Below are 15,967 nucleotides of genomic sequence, written 5' to 3'. Positions count from 1 at the left end.
AGTTGAAAGAACTCCCCTTTTAATGTGCCATGGATGTAGATTCCCAGCTCGGTGGTGAGAGAGGGGCAGTCTTCATCTAAAGAGCCACATGTTGCAGAGCTGTTACTAGGCTGTGGCTCTGATAATTACCTCGAGAGATAAATACCCAGCATGAGAGATGCTTATGCGTTATTAACTGGGATGAGAGTATCATACCATTAGAAAATTAGCTGGAAAATTAGTCCCTCAATTACAGAGGTGATCATGCAACGCAGAACCTGGCAACTATCCCCTCTCGGCGATCTCCGGGCACAACGCAGGACATAACGATAGCACCGTAGCTCAGAGATTTGTCTCTCCATCGCAGGCAGGAAGCACTCGAGTCAAGCCACGCGGCTCTGTCGCCTCACAAGTGGACACACTGACTGTTTGCTTGGGCCACCCTCTGTCTTTCTCGCTCTCAAACGAGAGCATTGTGTAACGATCCTCAGATGAGAGTCTCTTTGGGACATCCGGTTTTAAACAAACTCCCTCACACCGAGGGAGGACTCCTCCAGAAGAAATGATATCTTTCCCCTCCATGTGTGTCCCGTTTATGTTGCGCGACCTTTACAAACATAACTGACAGAAGCGAAGCAACACAGGATGACTGGGGTAGGAGTGAAAACCTCAAAACACCAGGAGATCAAGTGTTGGATTCATATTGCTTGGGGAAGTGAGGGGGGTGTATTTATTTGACATATCAAATCAAAAGTATTTATAAAGCCCTTTTTGCCTTAGCAGATGTCACAAAGTGCTTATACAGAAACCCAGCCTAAAACCCCAGAGAGCAAGCAATGTAGAAGCACGGTGGCTGGGAAAAACTCCCTAGAAAGGCAGGAACCTATGACGAAATACTGTTTTAAACCGGGGCCTAACAAGCCTCCTCCTATCCTCCTATCTACCTAGCCGGAGGCAATGGGGACGCAGGGGGCTGGGGTTCTGGTTAATATTGTTGTACCTTCCATGACGACACGCCATGTAGACAGACCCGTCCTCGCTCCCCACCGCAAAGTTGTTGACATCTCCGAGGGGGAAAGACATGGAGGTGACAGCGACGGCCTTCGACTGCTTGAACACCAGCTCCAGGCTGTCCTGTAGATTAGAGGGAGGGAACAGAGTAGAATAACATTCCCAACCAGCTCTCTCTCTGCCCCGGCCTGCATGTTAACACACTGCATAACCGAAATTCAGCTAGCAATTTAAATAAATGATTAACATTTGACGTGTGGGTTCGGCAGCGCTGTTGGATTGCCATTGCTAGCAGAGTTCATTCCCTTGATTTAAAAATAAAAAATTATTTGAGCGCAAAAATAAGTTGAGTGCCCCCCCCCCCCCAAAAACAAAAACGTAGCGGCTGAAACAAATGGGTTTAGTGAGGTCCGGGTGTTTGACATGCCCTATAAAAATGGGCCGACGTGAAGTGTGTGGCGAATAGGCAGAGCGTGATGGGCGGTACCTACCTGCGGTTGAGACAGCATGTCCAGGCTCCAGGAACACATCTTGCCATCGGTAGAGATGCTAATGAGGTTGTGGGCGTTCTGGGTGCCCACCACGTTCACACAGTACACTGGGTGCTGCACAGAGGGGGAGACAGGGGAACAAGGCCCCCCACGATCAGTCTGTTTACAACACACCGGCGTCACCATTGTTTCTGCACTCTGCTCGTCTGACCGTGTGTTCAATGTAACTGTTGAGATAAAATCATTTTGGTGATGGTTGATTGGCAGATGAGTGTGTTGTGTTATACCGTGTGTGCTGCTGCTGACAGAGGGGTCCTCTGCACGGGGGTCCTCTTGTTGCTCCTGTTGTCCCACAGAACGATCTGCCCCGAGTAGGTGCCCCCCACCACCAGGTTAGGGTGGAATCTGGCAAAGGCGGCCGACATCACTGCAGACTGGCGCACACACAGACAGAGAGTGTGTGTGCGTAAGAGACAGGGCCATGTCAGCGTCTGCTGAGACTAACGAGCGCACGGTGAAACAGCGACAGCTCTCTGGTGATGTACGTCTATGTCACCTCCAATCAAAAAACATCTGCGTGCCCCCCCCCCTATTTCAGACCAGCTCAAAATAATACACAGACCTGGGCCATTCAGGGTAGCGCAGCAGTATGCCAGTGTGCTGTACAGCCGGCTGCTCATTTTCATTTACACTTCAACTATCCTGTGTTTTCCATGACTCCCACTTCACCCCTCATGGCAGAGCCTCCTGCTGGAAGCTACTCACGACAGGATATATATGGTATGGATTATGTCTACATTATTCGTGCTAGTTTATTATGTGTGGTCTCTTTACTTGGTCTCTGGCTGCCTGGTCCAAGCCCTACCTTCCCCGTAGCCTGAAACACACCCCCCGTAAACCTAGCCATATGTAATCATTCATTCATCCATCCATCCATCCAAGTCGATTTATTTCCAAAAAGGTGAGAAAAATGACATTTTAAAAACACATTCCCAGCTCACTTGGCGGCATAGAGAAAAATGAGTTCACACTTCTGCTCAGTTTTATTTCGTCGAAGCAATGTGCCTGGGACTACATCCGCTCTGGCGGAAGCAACATGTGGTTCTACTCAACCCGTCTTGGTCTGGGAACCTCAGGGCACGCAGGATAATAAGGAGTGGAGGAGCTGCTCTCTCTCTGCTGAACACAGGGCCCTTGTTTAGGTACACATGATAACCACTCCAGCACTGCGCAGCACAGCACACGTAACACTACTGCTGCAGCCCCTTAAACCCCGGCCAGCTATTGCACCACTGCTCTTCTCCGGCGCCTCACTAACATGTGTTTGTGGATAGATGTGGAGGAGGTGAATGCCAGCCCGGTGAAATCACAATGTGGATGAGAAAGAGAGAGAGAGGCAGAGAGAGGTGGGAGGGATGGTTGGCGGTGTGCCACACCCGTCAGGGAGAGAGCCACCCATGAGGCAGAGGGAAGGGGAGGAAGGGGGCAGAGAGAGAGAGAGAGAGAGAGAGAGGGGCCCTGGGTGGCTTTAGTACCTGGCAGTGGAAGACGTATTCCGGAGTGTTCTTCTTGTACTTCATGTTCCAGACCAGGGCCACCCCGTCCGGCTCGTGGGGGGCTTCCTCGTTGTTGTTGTATGAGGCAACCAGCAGCTCAGGATACTGGTGACAGACAAATCAGCCCAAATGAATGTCAAGAGGAAGTAGACATGGCCTCCAGGCTTGGCTCCATGTGAACAAGCCTGCCCTCAGCAGTGCCGGTGAATGCCGAGCAGAATGCGTAACCACCCCCTTCTCCAACAAGATTTATGGCCGGGAAACYTTTCCCCCAACAGCGCAGTCTGGTAAATAACGTTTGGATGCTACGGCTTGGCATAATGTTAAAGGACTAGGGGGACTAGACTTCTGAGAGAGATGAGTGAACCACGGTAGTAAAGTTGGCCACTGCAAGTCGTTGGAGACCTTTGAAACACAACCCCAGCGCACACTAAAAACGCAGGGAGAAACGGCTGAGGAAAGAAATGCTTGAAAGACCTGCTCTCAAACACTTACCAGATGTAAACAAACCATTAACCTCTGCTGCTTCTCATATTGGAACAACTGAAGTTTACAGTCGGCGAATACACAATTTAGCACAAGGGAATGGATATCCCTCTGAGCAAGCAACGCAGTGGCGAACAATGAGTCGGTGTTCAATCACTGTCAGAAGACATTGTAGAACTGGGATCAAATGAAGAGAGACATAAGGGGAAACAAATGATTACGGGCTCATACTAAGTGACAATTTGTGCACGACACGGCCCCGGCTCCCGGGGGAACGTGGCTAAATGTCTAATATGAAAAACGAGTGCTGTGTTTATGGTACAGATTTAGGGCAGTGGTGAGGTAGCTAAAGACTCAATGTGTTAACGGACTTCCTTCTAACAGTAAACAACTTGTGGTTGAATTCGGACACGCAGCGACGCAGTGTGACATGATTCACAAAGACACAGGGGCCAGTGAAACCATGAACAACGACTGCTGGCGTTTTGACTCAGTGACTAAGTCAGTGAAAAGGTYGCGTCATGACGATGAGCCAATGGTGACTAATGGTGTTGTGTTTAACCGGTGTAGGGTGAAGTTCCCCCTAGATGCTGATCTTGGGTTAGTTTTGCATTTTCCCCCACCAATGGTTAAGGTTAGGATTGGGTCAGAGGAAGCTGATCCTAGATCTGCACCACGGACAAACTTCACCCAGGAGCGTGTTTTACCTGAGGGGACCAGTCCAGACAGGTGACCACGCGATGCTTAGACCAGCGCTCATCCACAAACTGTCTGTTCAGAAACAGCTTGGCCCCAGCTTGGATCTCACTAGGGAACAGCATAGTCACAGTCATAATAATAACAACGCTGCACTCCTTCCTATGACTAAAACAGCGACTGTATTCTGCCTTTACTATTCAGGTGATGCCAAATGGAAGAAGGGAAGAAAAAAAAGATCTTCTCTCTCTACCCTTCCTTCTCCTCCATCTCGCGACCACTGTAGTCGAAGAAGACGTCCACGTGTTGGGACAGGGCCCGCTCCACGATGCGGGTGCTGTGGTCAAAGAAGGTTATGAACTGCTCAGAGTGGAGGATCTGCWGCTTCTCCTCCTCAGTCAGCTCTTGTGGAGGTGCTAGACAGAGACGGTAAAAGTTATGGACAAACAATACAGAGCCATCTAACAGATTGGGGTCGTCTTATTCAAATTATATTCGGGGGGGGCATCATACAACACTTGGAAGTCAAAATCCYGCCAAAATGGTTGGTAGGATTCTTCAATGAAGATGGCATCAAAGAAGTTCAATCGTTAATCTTTTCGCACCACAACTCCTACCTTCCTCCTCCTCTTTCTGGTCTGGTTTCTCCGTTTGGATCTCAAGCACTGGTTGTGGTGGAGCAATCTCCTCCTCCTCCTCCTCCTCGTCTTCCTCTGTTGGGTAAAAGGTGGACAATTTCAATTCAACACTACATAAGAAAAAGAAACTGGCAACGCTTCACATTTCATGGTTTATACAAGATTAGTCATGCCAAATGTGACAGCGGCTAATGACAAACGTTAGAAACCGCAGACGATTTCAATGACAATGGTTTTAAAGTGACAATTGATCCTGCAACTCTGTGTCAATGTTTGGTTCATTCCTAATGTCTACAACTAGTCTCCATCTGCAACATAGTTTCTCTTCAACGTGCACACTGAATGGTAAGCAGGCTAGCATGGGTATGGGAATGGAATCATTATGTGCCTCTGCCTCTCATTTGTTTGGTTTGCCAACTCAATGTCACCTCTCTGAAAGGACCTGTGCCTCTAAAGCACTGGAGGTTGTCATTTGTGTGAAGGGGGGGCCCTAGGACCAGACCCCCGCTGTGTTGCCCCCCCCCCCTCTCGCTGATAATGAGGCCCAGCTATTCAACAGTTGTTGTTTTTTTGCACTTCTCAGTGTAGCTATCTCCTCCATGTCCCAGCGACAAGTTGCCCCCTTCCATCCAGGCCAGGGTCCGGGGTCAGCGGGACAGAGGACGAGGAGCAGCTGCCCAGGCCCACTCCCATTGGTCCGACCAGCTGACAGGACGGGTGCTAGCCAGATGGCGCTGCTTTGATTGTCTTGTTGGCCTCAGAAAGGTGGCATGAGGATGGCACAGAGGTTTTCCGCCTGACCGCCCCTAGACAAGTCTCTCTGAACGGCAAGCCCGTGCAATTACCGCCCCACCAGGGGGTCCACAGACTGCTATTCAACCTCGGAGAACGTACGACAAAAATACAGCTTGTAGGCCCGACCAGCTGGCAAACCACACACTGGCTCAGACTTTCACACACTAGACAACTCTCCYATCTCAAACAAGCACCTCACCGTCTCCTCTCCATACACGCCCATTCAACGTAGAAATAGATTGTTTACAACAAACACATTCATGTGGATGAGAAAAATGTACAATTGTCTACCTTTTAGAGCTCTAGGTACAGTTCATCTATGACGGCAGCAGCGTTGCACACAACTGTTCCATTTCCACTGAGATCATCTAAAATCAGGGGTGCCAAACTCATTTTYCCCCGGGAGCCGCAGTCGGCCTTCCACGAGGTCTCAAGGGCCCCACTGAAAATTGGTTATATTTCCTAGCCGTCAAATTTAGCTAATTTTTTAAATAAATTGTCCTCCATCTATAACTTGGGGAATGTTCTATGCTCCCTGACTTGTCAATAGCTTTGATTTCAGTGATAATTAGTGGGCTGGGCACAGTCAAGAAACTGTATGAATGGTCCATTATAATTTATACACAGTTTTGATTTGGTAAAATAAACATTTTAAAACGGTTGTTCTTTCCGCCCACGGGCCGGATGTTTGACACCTAACTGATAACGACATCTGCCTATATAAAGTTCTTCTCGTTCCTGTCTCCCATGGAGGTTGGGGGGGGGGGGAGCATTGGGTGTTCTGATGAGTTTACAGAACTGGGTTGATGGCAAGCCATTTCAATGGACGGCCGTACCCTGGAACCCAAAGGAGAAGGTTAAAATCCTTCCTTTCAAGGGCCTCAATCAGGCTTAAAGGAAAACAGTAATCACTGTCTTTCAGATGGGCCCGGCTGCGCTCGTCAGCCCTTTCCCCCRGCGAGGCAGGCAGAGCAATCAACCTGCCAGGCATTAGGAGCGGAAGGACAATCTGAAAATAAAGGGTATAATGCACCTGCCAGCCAAAACGGCCATTTGRAAAAAATCTAGTGATCCTGGTGACCCCGCTGGAGGGAGTCGGGGGTGGGGGTCAGAACCAGGGGGTGGAGGGGGCATTTAACAGAATTCACCCGGATCAACCATGTACTGCACACCGACACCTCCCCTCAAAGCAGGCCCAATTATGGCTTTTGTACCAAGAAATGCTTTTTTGGGGCGGAGTGGTACCGGGGGAGGGAGGTGTAATCACAGGTCTTTGTCAAGACACTATATTAATGCAAAAGCAAAGTGGGCCCAGTGTGTTGTTCAAGTACAAAACTAATGACCTTCACTCCCCACTGCAGGTGTGTTCGTCTCATCCACAGATTGGACAACACAAATCGGACTTCCACATGCCAGTTTACTAAAGGCTGTTGCACCAAAACCAGCGTCCACTGTTGGTCTTTTCTAGCTGCAGTGGAGGAGTGTGGAGAGTAGACGGTCTGTGAGTACAGAGAGACCCTAATTAAGTGTTAAACACAGAGGACACCATGGCTTCAATCGATTCACGGTTCGTTTTCAATCCGTAAATGAAAATGTACTTCCCTTTGAGTCTAAAGTAGGCAGCATTACTCATAACTGCTCACAAATCGCATATGAGAACATTCCTTTTAATCATTACATGCGTTTGCCAGCTAAAAAGAAAAATGGCMAAAAAAAAGCTAAAATAATAATAATCACAATGCTGCAAATGTACACGTATTTTACTAGTACCAACAGAATATCTTTACGTGCATAGCACAGGCCTGCATCACATTTTTACTACAGTGTCAGATAGGGATTTACTGAAGGGACAATGACCAGTTGGCATAATGGTCATGGTATGTTTTCTTTCTGTGCGAGGTAGCAGATGAAAATACATCAAGCCACCACGACCCGAACCAACCCGGGAGATTTCAGCAGTGGCCCTGCAGCCGTTCTGACGAGCAGGTTAATCAGGGTTCAGTCAGCTGTGAAATGGGAGGCTTTTGTTGAGTTTACACACTTGGACCACTGGTTACCTCTCTCGCTCTCTCTGTGTATCTACCCCCGTCTCTCTCGCTCTCTCTGTGTATCTACCCCCGTCTCTCTCGCTCTCTCTGTGTATCTACCCCCGTCTCTCTCGCTCTTTCTTTCTCTCTCAACAGACAGAGGATTGAGACAAAAGGAAAAAAAGACCTTTCTGTGAAGATGTGATAGGGATTCAGCAAATGTTTTTACCCTATAAAATCTCTATTTCTGGTTATTTTCTCACATTCGTGTCTTTGAATAAACTCCACTATAATTGATGAGCATGCTGAAACTGTAGTTAAATGGTAACCTAGGCCTACATTTAATTCAACAATACAGTCAGTTAARGGGGACTAATCGACAAGTGCCAAGAGTATGAAAGGTGACAATGTTCAAAAGAGTGCCACTTCAAACAAGAGGCTGTTGAGTTGAGTTCCTTTAGTGATTAAAAGTTATGACCTTCCCCCGAATCCAAGTGATTAAAACAAATCACATTTAATTACATTTCAAATTTACTCAAACGCTCTACTCTCTCTTGTATTGCCTGAAGCCTTTTTAAACAGAGCTTCAGGCAGGACACTCGATGAATTCCCCCATATATTTTTTCCATAATTACATCTTGCTAAGCAGCACTTACTGACATTGCATAAAGTCCACTGCTGTAGCCTGAACAGTGTTCTATATCWAGGCTACCACTACGTTTGATTTCTACACACTATCCTGATTCACTGCCTTTCCTTGTATGACCTGGAGTGGGAATTWCAACCATCCAAGCAAAACAGCGAGTATTGCTTTTATAAATATTGGTGGAACTTACGATTTATGGGGAAACGTCTCTAACTAATAGATTCTTTCCCACCAGGTCACAAAATKTGCRTCTACACTGGACTCCTAGTAACCTAGTTCAGGGTTTCTCAAACTCGGTCCTAGGGCCMTCCCTGGGTGCACGTTTTGGTTTTTGCCCTAGCACTACACAGCTGATTCAAATAACCAACTAAACATCAAGCTTTGATTATTTGAATTGGCAGTGTAGTGCTAGGGATAAAACCACAAACCCTGTTCTACAGGAAGGTAGGCGTCTCCAGACCAGGGTTCGAGAGCCCTGTCTACAGGACCGGTAGCTCTCCAGGACCAGGGTTGGAGAGCCCTGTTCTACAGGACGGTTAGCTCTCCAGGACCAGGGTTGGAGAGCCCTGTTCTACAGACGGTAGCTCTTCCAGGACCAGGGTTGGAGAGCCCTGTTCTACAGGACGGTAGCTCTCCAGGACCAGGGTTGGAGAGCCCTGTTCTAAGGACGGTAGCTCTCCAGGACCAGGGTTGAGGAGCCCTGTTCTAAGAGACGGTAGCTCTCCAGGACCAGGGTTGGAAGCCCTGTTCTACAGGACGGTAGCTCTCCAGGACCAGGTTGGAGAGCCCTGTTCTAGAGGATGGGAGCTGGAAGGAACCAGTCCACCCCTACCCAAAATAAAAAACACTAATCAGCTTGTTGTGCTTTTTTTTGGAGATGGTGGGTCATCTATGGGGACAATTGAGGATCTCTCTCCTTCGCTCTCTGTCTAGCATGGCATGGCAGCACCTTCCTCCAATGCCACCACCCGTTGACCTTGAGTTTACAGTGCCGTCGCCTCCTCTTGACAACATGATGAATCGCTCAATCAGTGCACGCGACCAACGCCACACCGAACATCAAATATGCGCAGAAGGTGTGAGCAGGCAAGGGGACGCCGCCTCACCAAGTGCCAGGAGTGATGGCGCGAAAGCGCACAATGTCACTGAGTGTGTTTTGTTATGTGCCTATTGGGTGAAGGGAGAAGACAGGAAAGCGAGAGAGTTGATGAAATGATTACAGAGTGGCAAGAGAAACGGAGGGGGGGGGGTCTAGTGTTTGAACAGCCACAGAAACCATCCTGTGTTTACACAGGTTACCATGCCCTAAAGACAGAGTCTCTATGCCTCCCTCCACAGAACAGAACAGACAGAGCTCTGCTCTTTATCCTTTACCCATTCGGTATGAGTATCCACAGAGTCACACAATCTGTTCACAGCCAGACCGCTTGCATTTCACATTCCCCAATGACAAATCACCAAGTCCTCTGGCTAGTTTCCACTGGAGATTGATCTGACAGGCATCTAACTGGGTTCTATGCAGTCTGAAGTGTGAAGGGGGAACTTAGAAGAGACAAGTAACCCGTGCAGGGAATCAATCTTTGTTCATCAACCCAAACCTCCGAACACAAACCATCAAGCATAAATAATGAATCTCTTTAACTCACTCGCAGTGTAAATAAAACCGACTATGCTACATAGCACTCTATAGCGGTCGCTGATATGTCTTGCTGATAAAGCAGTGTAAACAACAGATTTCAGCCTATGAGACACTCTGAACTACATCTTAGAAGGGAAAAAAATAAACTAGGGGTGTAATCACAATATTGCATATTGTGGCACATGTGCTCAACATGTGGACATTATGGGTAAACGTGCTTTTTTTGAAGATACGCATAGACGACCACATGAAAGCTGCTGTGCAGCAATTACATACATATTGACATGGTTCAGATGCATTAGCCGGGCATGAACGAGGTGCTTCATATCCAGCCCCAATCTACTGCCTTTCTTCCCAATTCACCCTGGCCCTCTCATCCTGCACATTCATTGTAGCAGGGCCCTATTGGTTTGAGGATGGGGGTTTTGAGAGGAGTGAGTCTACGTGTACGAATTTAATCTTTCCTTTGACTTCTTATGTTTCCCGGGCCCCTGCAATTTCCCCCGGCTTTCATCTCAGTGCTCGGTAAGGTCAGATCATTTCCACTTTGTGTTCACTTCCTGCTCCCACTCGTATGATCAGACAACCCAGCCAGCCAGCCGGCCACAACACACATCAAAAAAGAGTAGCCTTCGGAAACCTTGATAGATCGACTGCACTGTTCTCTGACCTTGCAGTCAATGAGTCAGGCAGCTTTAGTTGTGCCGAAAATATAGAATCCTAAAAGTAACTATGTACTCGGGTTAGATTTCTCACCTTCTTTCTGCTGGGTGGTCACAGGCGTCTGGGTCTCCTTGGTGTACGACACCGTCTCTTTTGGAGGGAAATCAACATGGGTGATCTTGGCCATGCCCAGCTTCAGAGGTCCACGCCTAAAAGCAGAGCACACCTTCAGACCCACGGCAGGGCCAAGGAGAGCTGAAACAATAACAAGAACCCGGGCGACCCAGACACAGCACATAACAGTACTACTATCACATTCCAGCCTTTTCATTGGCACCTCAAAAGCCGAAGTCGCCTTTAAGACGGATGTGCGATTTTGTCTTCTGATAATCACTTATTTATGGAGAAGGAAAGGAAGGATAACAGCGTGTCTGTAGGTCAAAGAAAGACGCCACCAAGAGACACATGACCGGCATGACTTTTTTTCCTGATCTAAAACGATGACTTTCGAGAGGGTCAAGAGGAGCAACAGGGCTAGAGGTTGAAAGAGGGATGAAGTGAAAGGAAGGTAGTGTTCCAGTACCCCAGCTCGGAGTCAGAGTGAAGCTGAAGAGTAGACGGGTCAGAGTCCCAGTGTAGAGTCCTGGTTAGTGTCACAGCAACAAGGCAGCATTAGTGCAAGAAAGCAGGCATAAACCAAGAGAGGAAACAAGTTAGAACGTATACACTCAACATGCCTATACTGACAAATACAATTTAAAAAACAAACTTGTATTCAATTCAGAACATTTCAGAAACACAGAAGTTTTCGTAGCGAGTGGTAAAAACGCACACACAGGTCCTGAGAGTGCGAAGACACTGGGTCTAATGAGGCAGCCTGAGGGGCTGGTCAGGCCTGAACTGTGTCACGCCAACGGCTCGGAATCCCATGTGAGGGAGCGCCCTGCGGGCGAAAACATGACCTCCCGTGTGTGGAGGAAATGACCACGCTGCTGAGGGAAACGAGGCAACACGTAGAGCCTTGGGGTGGAGGAAGAGCTCCCTGGCTCTGATGGGACACTGGAGGAGCTAGAGTTTCAGCAGGGGGACCGGGGCTCTAATTAGGGGTCCCCCAGGCATCTCCACAGCCCTGTTGTTTTATAGCTCATTTAGGACCATCCTAATGCAACGGCACACGAACAAAATAAACATGCACACCCTCGGCATAAGCTATTCATCGTGATCTTCAATGGTATTGTTGGTGGGCATTTGTGTGTTATTTGGAGAACAACACTGGTACTGTGTTCTCAAAACTGGACATGTTTATAGACATAGTTTATAAGGCAAATGGTTACATAAGCACCTGTGTGCATCTAGTAAAACTCATGCAAAGGTAGTTTAAATTTCATTGTAAGAACATTGGCAATATCTTATTAAAAACCAAGATACTGGATTGACTGTTCCAGCTGTGACATGGATTTATAGAGAAGAAACCTGTTCAAACCTGTGAAACACAAATCCTTTAAAATGACACAGACATTAGGAGAGACCGTTCCTCATTCATTCCTGCAATAAAAGCCCCGGCATGCATCGCAACCTAAATTACAGCAGCGCTGCACTGTGCTTAGAGGATGAAGGCTCTTTGCAGAGAGATATTAACGCATTTTGACATTAAAACATTAGATTGGGGGGTGTTTGTACCTGGATCCCACGGCGCCGTCGCCCGAGTCTTGGCTCCCTGCCTCGCTTGGTGTGCCCACAGATTTGGAGGTCGGAGACATGGGAGGAGGGACTAGATAGTGAAACAGGTAGTCTAGTGGTTAGAGCGTTGGACTAGTAACCGAAAGGTTGCAAGATTAAATCCCCGAGCTGACAAGGTAAAAATATGTCGTTCTGCCCCTGAACAAGGCAGTTAACCCACTGTTCGTAGGAAGTCATTGAAAATAAGAATTTGTTCTTAACTGACTTGCCTAGTTAAATAAAGGTAAAATAAAAAAATGACAGGTATCCCCCTGTTACTATGCAAAGAGGCTGGCATGTTCACAATAGGGCAAAGGTAGGTCAATTTTGGGGTGCCAGAAGTGGCAAAAAATGAATACAAATGTGTCATGCAAAAAAGGCTAAAATGGAGTGGATATGAACAGCAAAAAGGAGAAAAGACAAAGAAAAATATGTTATATTTCACCCCATATGCTATGAAAACAAAAGTAAAAATTCAACAGTAAGACAAATACCAATAGTATTAGAAATAGCTAGGCACACATCAACATACCAAAAGTAAATGGATGAGACAGTTATCAAATTCAAAAATACAAACAAGTAAATAATCATGTCAATGTCACTTAAGCTATTTAAATTAAGTCTAAGGAACCATGGCAAACCATAGAAAATAATATGACCTTTTCTGATTCATAAAGAAAAGTAGGGAACTGATGTTATCACAAACTGACAGACCAAGCCAGCCATAAGGCAAYATAAATGAATCTACTATGGACCACTTCTGCCCCCTTCTGTTAGCTTGGTGACAATATCCTCACATAAATCTTGGTTTAGAAAAATGTACAGTCAATAGTCAAATGGCCTACATTACACAAGAGAGACTCAATACTTGTAAAATGCTCATGAGATTTGTTAAAATTCTAATACTGCTGGTAGATGGTTTCTTACCAACAGGGACATCAGCTGATGTGATGCCCATGCTCTGCAGAAGGGCATCTGTCTCACGTCTCTTTTTCTCCAAATCCGAGTCATCCAGTGGGGCGGCATCTTTCTTCAGGTCAGCCTGGAAGAGAACCAGAGCAGGTACACTGGTTAGTATCCTGACTGTAAGCATGATGAAGAGGGTTTGATGGAGAGTTGTCTGAATTTGGCTAGTTTATAGTGCTGGGCGATTAACTGAAATGTTGGTTATTTTTGTTTTTTAAACAACTAATTGTTCAATTACTTGAATTTTATTTCATTTTTTTTATTCTGTGAGCTCAATGCGCAGTAAATCAGATCAAGCCCAAATGAAGTCATCAAATAAAAAGTATACACAAGAACTGAAATATTTTATTAAAGTAATCTGAATAAAGGTTAATAAGAGATAAGCAGTAATGGGCGGTCACTACCATCACTACCAACTTGTATTAATTGTTTATTCTGTGGTGTTACAGCATTCAACCCACATAATGCACAAAAAAAATATATATATATCAAAATGTGATTATTTTTTAATAGTCTAACCAAAACCACCTCAAAAAGCAATAGTCGCTCAGCACTTCTAGTTTAATAAAACAATTAACCTAGCCTTAGAATCTGTGCATTTTCCCTGCAATCGAAGCTACTGCTTCCTCTTTCCACTGATGTAAAATAGGCCTACTCAGATACTTTGAGCAGAATGCACACTGCCATTTTGGTCAGTTTAGTTCCCGGCATTTAAAGTCCCTATAAGCATGTACTTACCTCTTTCTTTTTGCGCTCATCTTCCTTCCTTTTTTTCTCCTCCCTGATCTGAGCCAGGCGTTGCTTCTTCCGTTCAAGCTCCGCTTTCAGCTCACTTTTGTCTGACATGATGCCAACACTGTAGGACACGAACACATTTCAGAACAAGATAGGTGACCTACAGCATTTTACAGCAGTYGGCAAATCTGAAAAAGCCATCATTTGTACAGGTGTTATTTTTCACTCAGAAAACAACCACGAGTTATGCTACACATTGGAATATAGACTCGGTTATGGTCAGAAGCAATTTCGCCGACAGCATTTCATGAGCTGCTCTGAAAGTGTAATAAGATCACTCCTTTTTAACCTTTCAGATCAACGAGAATAGCACCTGCTCCTTTGCTCTGATCTGCCAGGTCAAACCATTTAACTAGCGGGCCCACTGCTAGTTTTTGATCATGAATGAAGTTTCAGCAGGGCACAGATGATAAGGCTCAAGAGCACACTCTACTGTCCAGACAGAGAAAGGTTGGATGCTCTTCCATTAGCAGGGTCCTGACCACCTGGCCTGTAAAATCGTTTTCTGGTCCAAAGCCCCATTCAATGCGCTTTTGTCTACTCAACTCTAACCAACTTCAGAGTGCGCTCATAGAGAGATTAGGTTGATCACTTCAAGAGAGGCTTTACCATTCTGTATACAGCATTGATCAGCCCTCATATCCTCCACAGCACCTGACCCTTTCAACACCCAACACAGGGACCACTTTAAGACATTTGACTTAATTGCACAACTTAAGACAATGAATGGAGGTCTCTGAGCTTTATAATGAATTAGGTTTCTAAGCCTTCCTTTTCAGATGGACATTCAGACATTAAGTAAATTAMATTTTATCAACCACCTTGAGATAATGTGGTTGATGCAACTTTTTTWAAACTCATACATTGTCATTTTCATACAAAAACACCCAATAAATTAAGCTTTTCAAGTAGTGTTCATGTAAATGCAGACTTCTGCAACAGGAAATGTAAGCTAATACAAGGACTGTAGCTAGTTAACTCAAACATTCAAAATGTATTTTATTGGTAAAATATCAAATAAGAAAATAACCATTTTAAAAACAGAAGTAAAGAGGACATCATGAGCTCCAACATAAGTGATGCTGGCAAGAATCACGCCGCGAAGTACAGTGACTAGTTTACTGTGCAGTGGTCAAGCTATGAATGATAGCATTGAGCAGCATCATCAGCATCTTCTTGCCTCGCTATCACTTGAACCAGTGCGCTAGCTAAGTTACATAGCTAGTACGGTTTGTAGAGAGCMGGTAGAGAATGTTATCTTAAAATTCTACACATCCGAAAAAACACATTGTTTTACTTACTAACGTTAGAAGACTGTCAGGACTGTCATTTATCTAACATAACTTTAGCAAGTTAGCTGCGGCCCCACCCAGCAACTGTGAGATTGACTAACCAAAATTGCTAGCCAGCGAACGTTGGCTAGAAGAATTGACTTTGTCTTGGCATCCGGAATGACCTCTTCAAGTTGAAAACATTGATTCGCTACCTGCCTCTTACAACAACAACAAAATCGATCTACCAATCTTTCAACTATGTTACATTCAAGCCTAGTTGCAGAGTTTAGATCAGCTAGCTATCACAATTGGCCTGCAACAGGCTAACGTTARCTGTTACTTAGTTAGCTAGCGGCTAGCCAACCATCTCGGGGAAAACTGATGGCTGGCTGACGACTAAATCTCAGCACACGTTTTCATTTACACGCTACCTCCACGTTTCACTTGTAGTTTGGTAACAAACCGTATTTCTCCTTGGCTTTCTAAACGCTTGAATACAGGATCCTTTCCTGAAGCACCAACACAACGGTCCTCACCAGTTACCACAGCCACGAATTGAGAAGGCCCGCCTATCCGACCAATAAGA

General features: G+C 46.0%; 1 protein-coding gene across 4 annotated transcripts in view; it reads right to left on the bottom strand.

The window, feature by feature from the left end:
- LOC111959425 (dynein, cytoplasmic 1, intermediate chain 2a) overlaps positions 1 to 15,967 on the bottom strand; it is a 21,983-nt gene extending 6,016 nt beyond the window's left edge. The window contains exons 1-13 of one of the 4 annotated variants that reach the window (XM_023980954.2): positions 15,813 to 15,967; positions 14,051 to 14,168; positions 13,274 to 13,388; positions 12,308 to 12,398; positions 11,211 to 11,270; positions 10,721 to 10,836; positions 4,837 to 4,932; positions 4,473 to 4,635; positions 4,231 to 4,330; positions 3,017 to 3,142; positions 1,769 to 1,915; positions 1,482 to 1,595; positions 980 to 1,113 (exon numbers count right to left, since the gene is read on the bottom strand). In XM_023980954.2, the coding sequence (XP_023836722.1) occupies positions 980 to 1,113; positions 1,482 to 1,595; positions 1,769 to 1,915; positions 3,017 to 3,142; positions 4,231 to 4,330; positions 4,473 to 4,635; positions 4,837 to 4,932; positions 10,721 to 10,836; positions 11,211 to 11,270; positions 12,308 to 12,398; positions 13,274 to 13,388; positions 14,051 to 14,158 (1,370 nt within the window). In that variant the 5' untranslated portion in view covers positions 14,159 to 14,168; positions 15,813 to 15,967. The other 3 variants (XM_023980953.2, XM_023980955.2, XM_023980956.2) reach the window with 3 other exon arrangements.

This window comes from Salvelinus sp. IW2-2015, linkage group LG36 (assembly GCF_002910315.2).
Source record: "Salvelinus sp. IW2-2015 linkage group LG36, ASM291031v2, whole genome shotgun sequence".
In the NCBI taxonomy this organism is placed as follows: domain Eukaryota; kingdom Metazoa; phylum Chordata; class Actinopteri; order Salmoniformes; family Salmonidae; genus Salvelinus; species Salvelinus sp. IW2-2015.
Note: the sequence above shows the minus strand (reverse complement) of the source record. Positions and strands in the feature narration are given on the sequence as shown.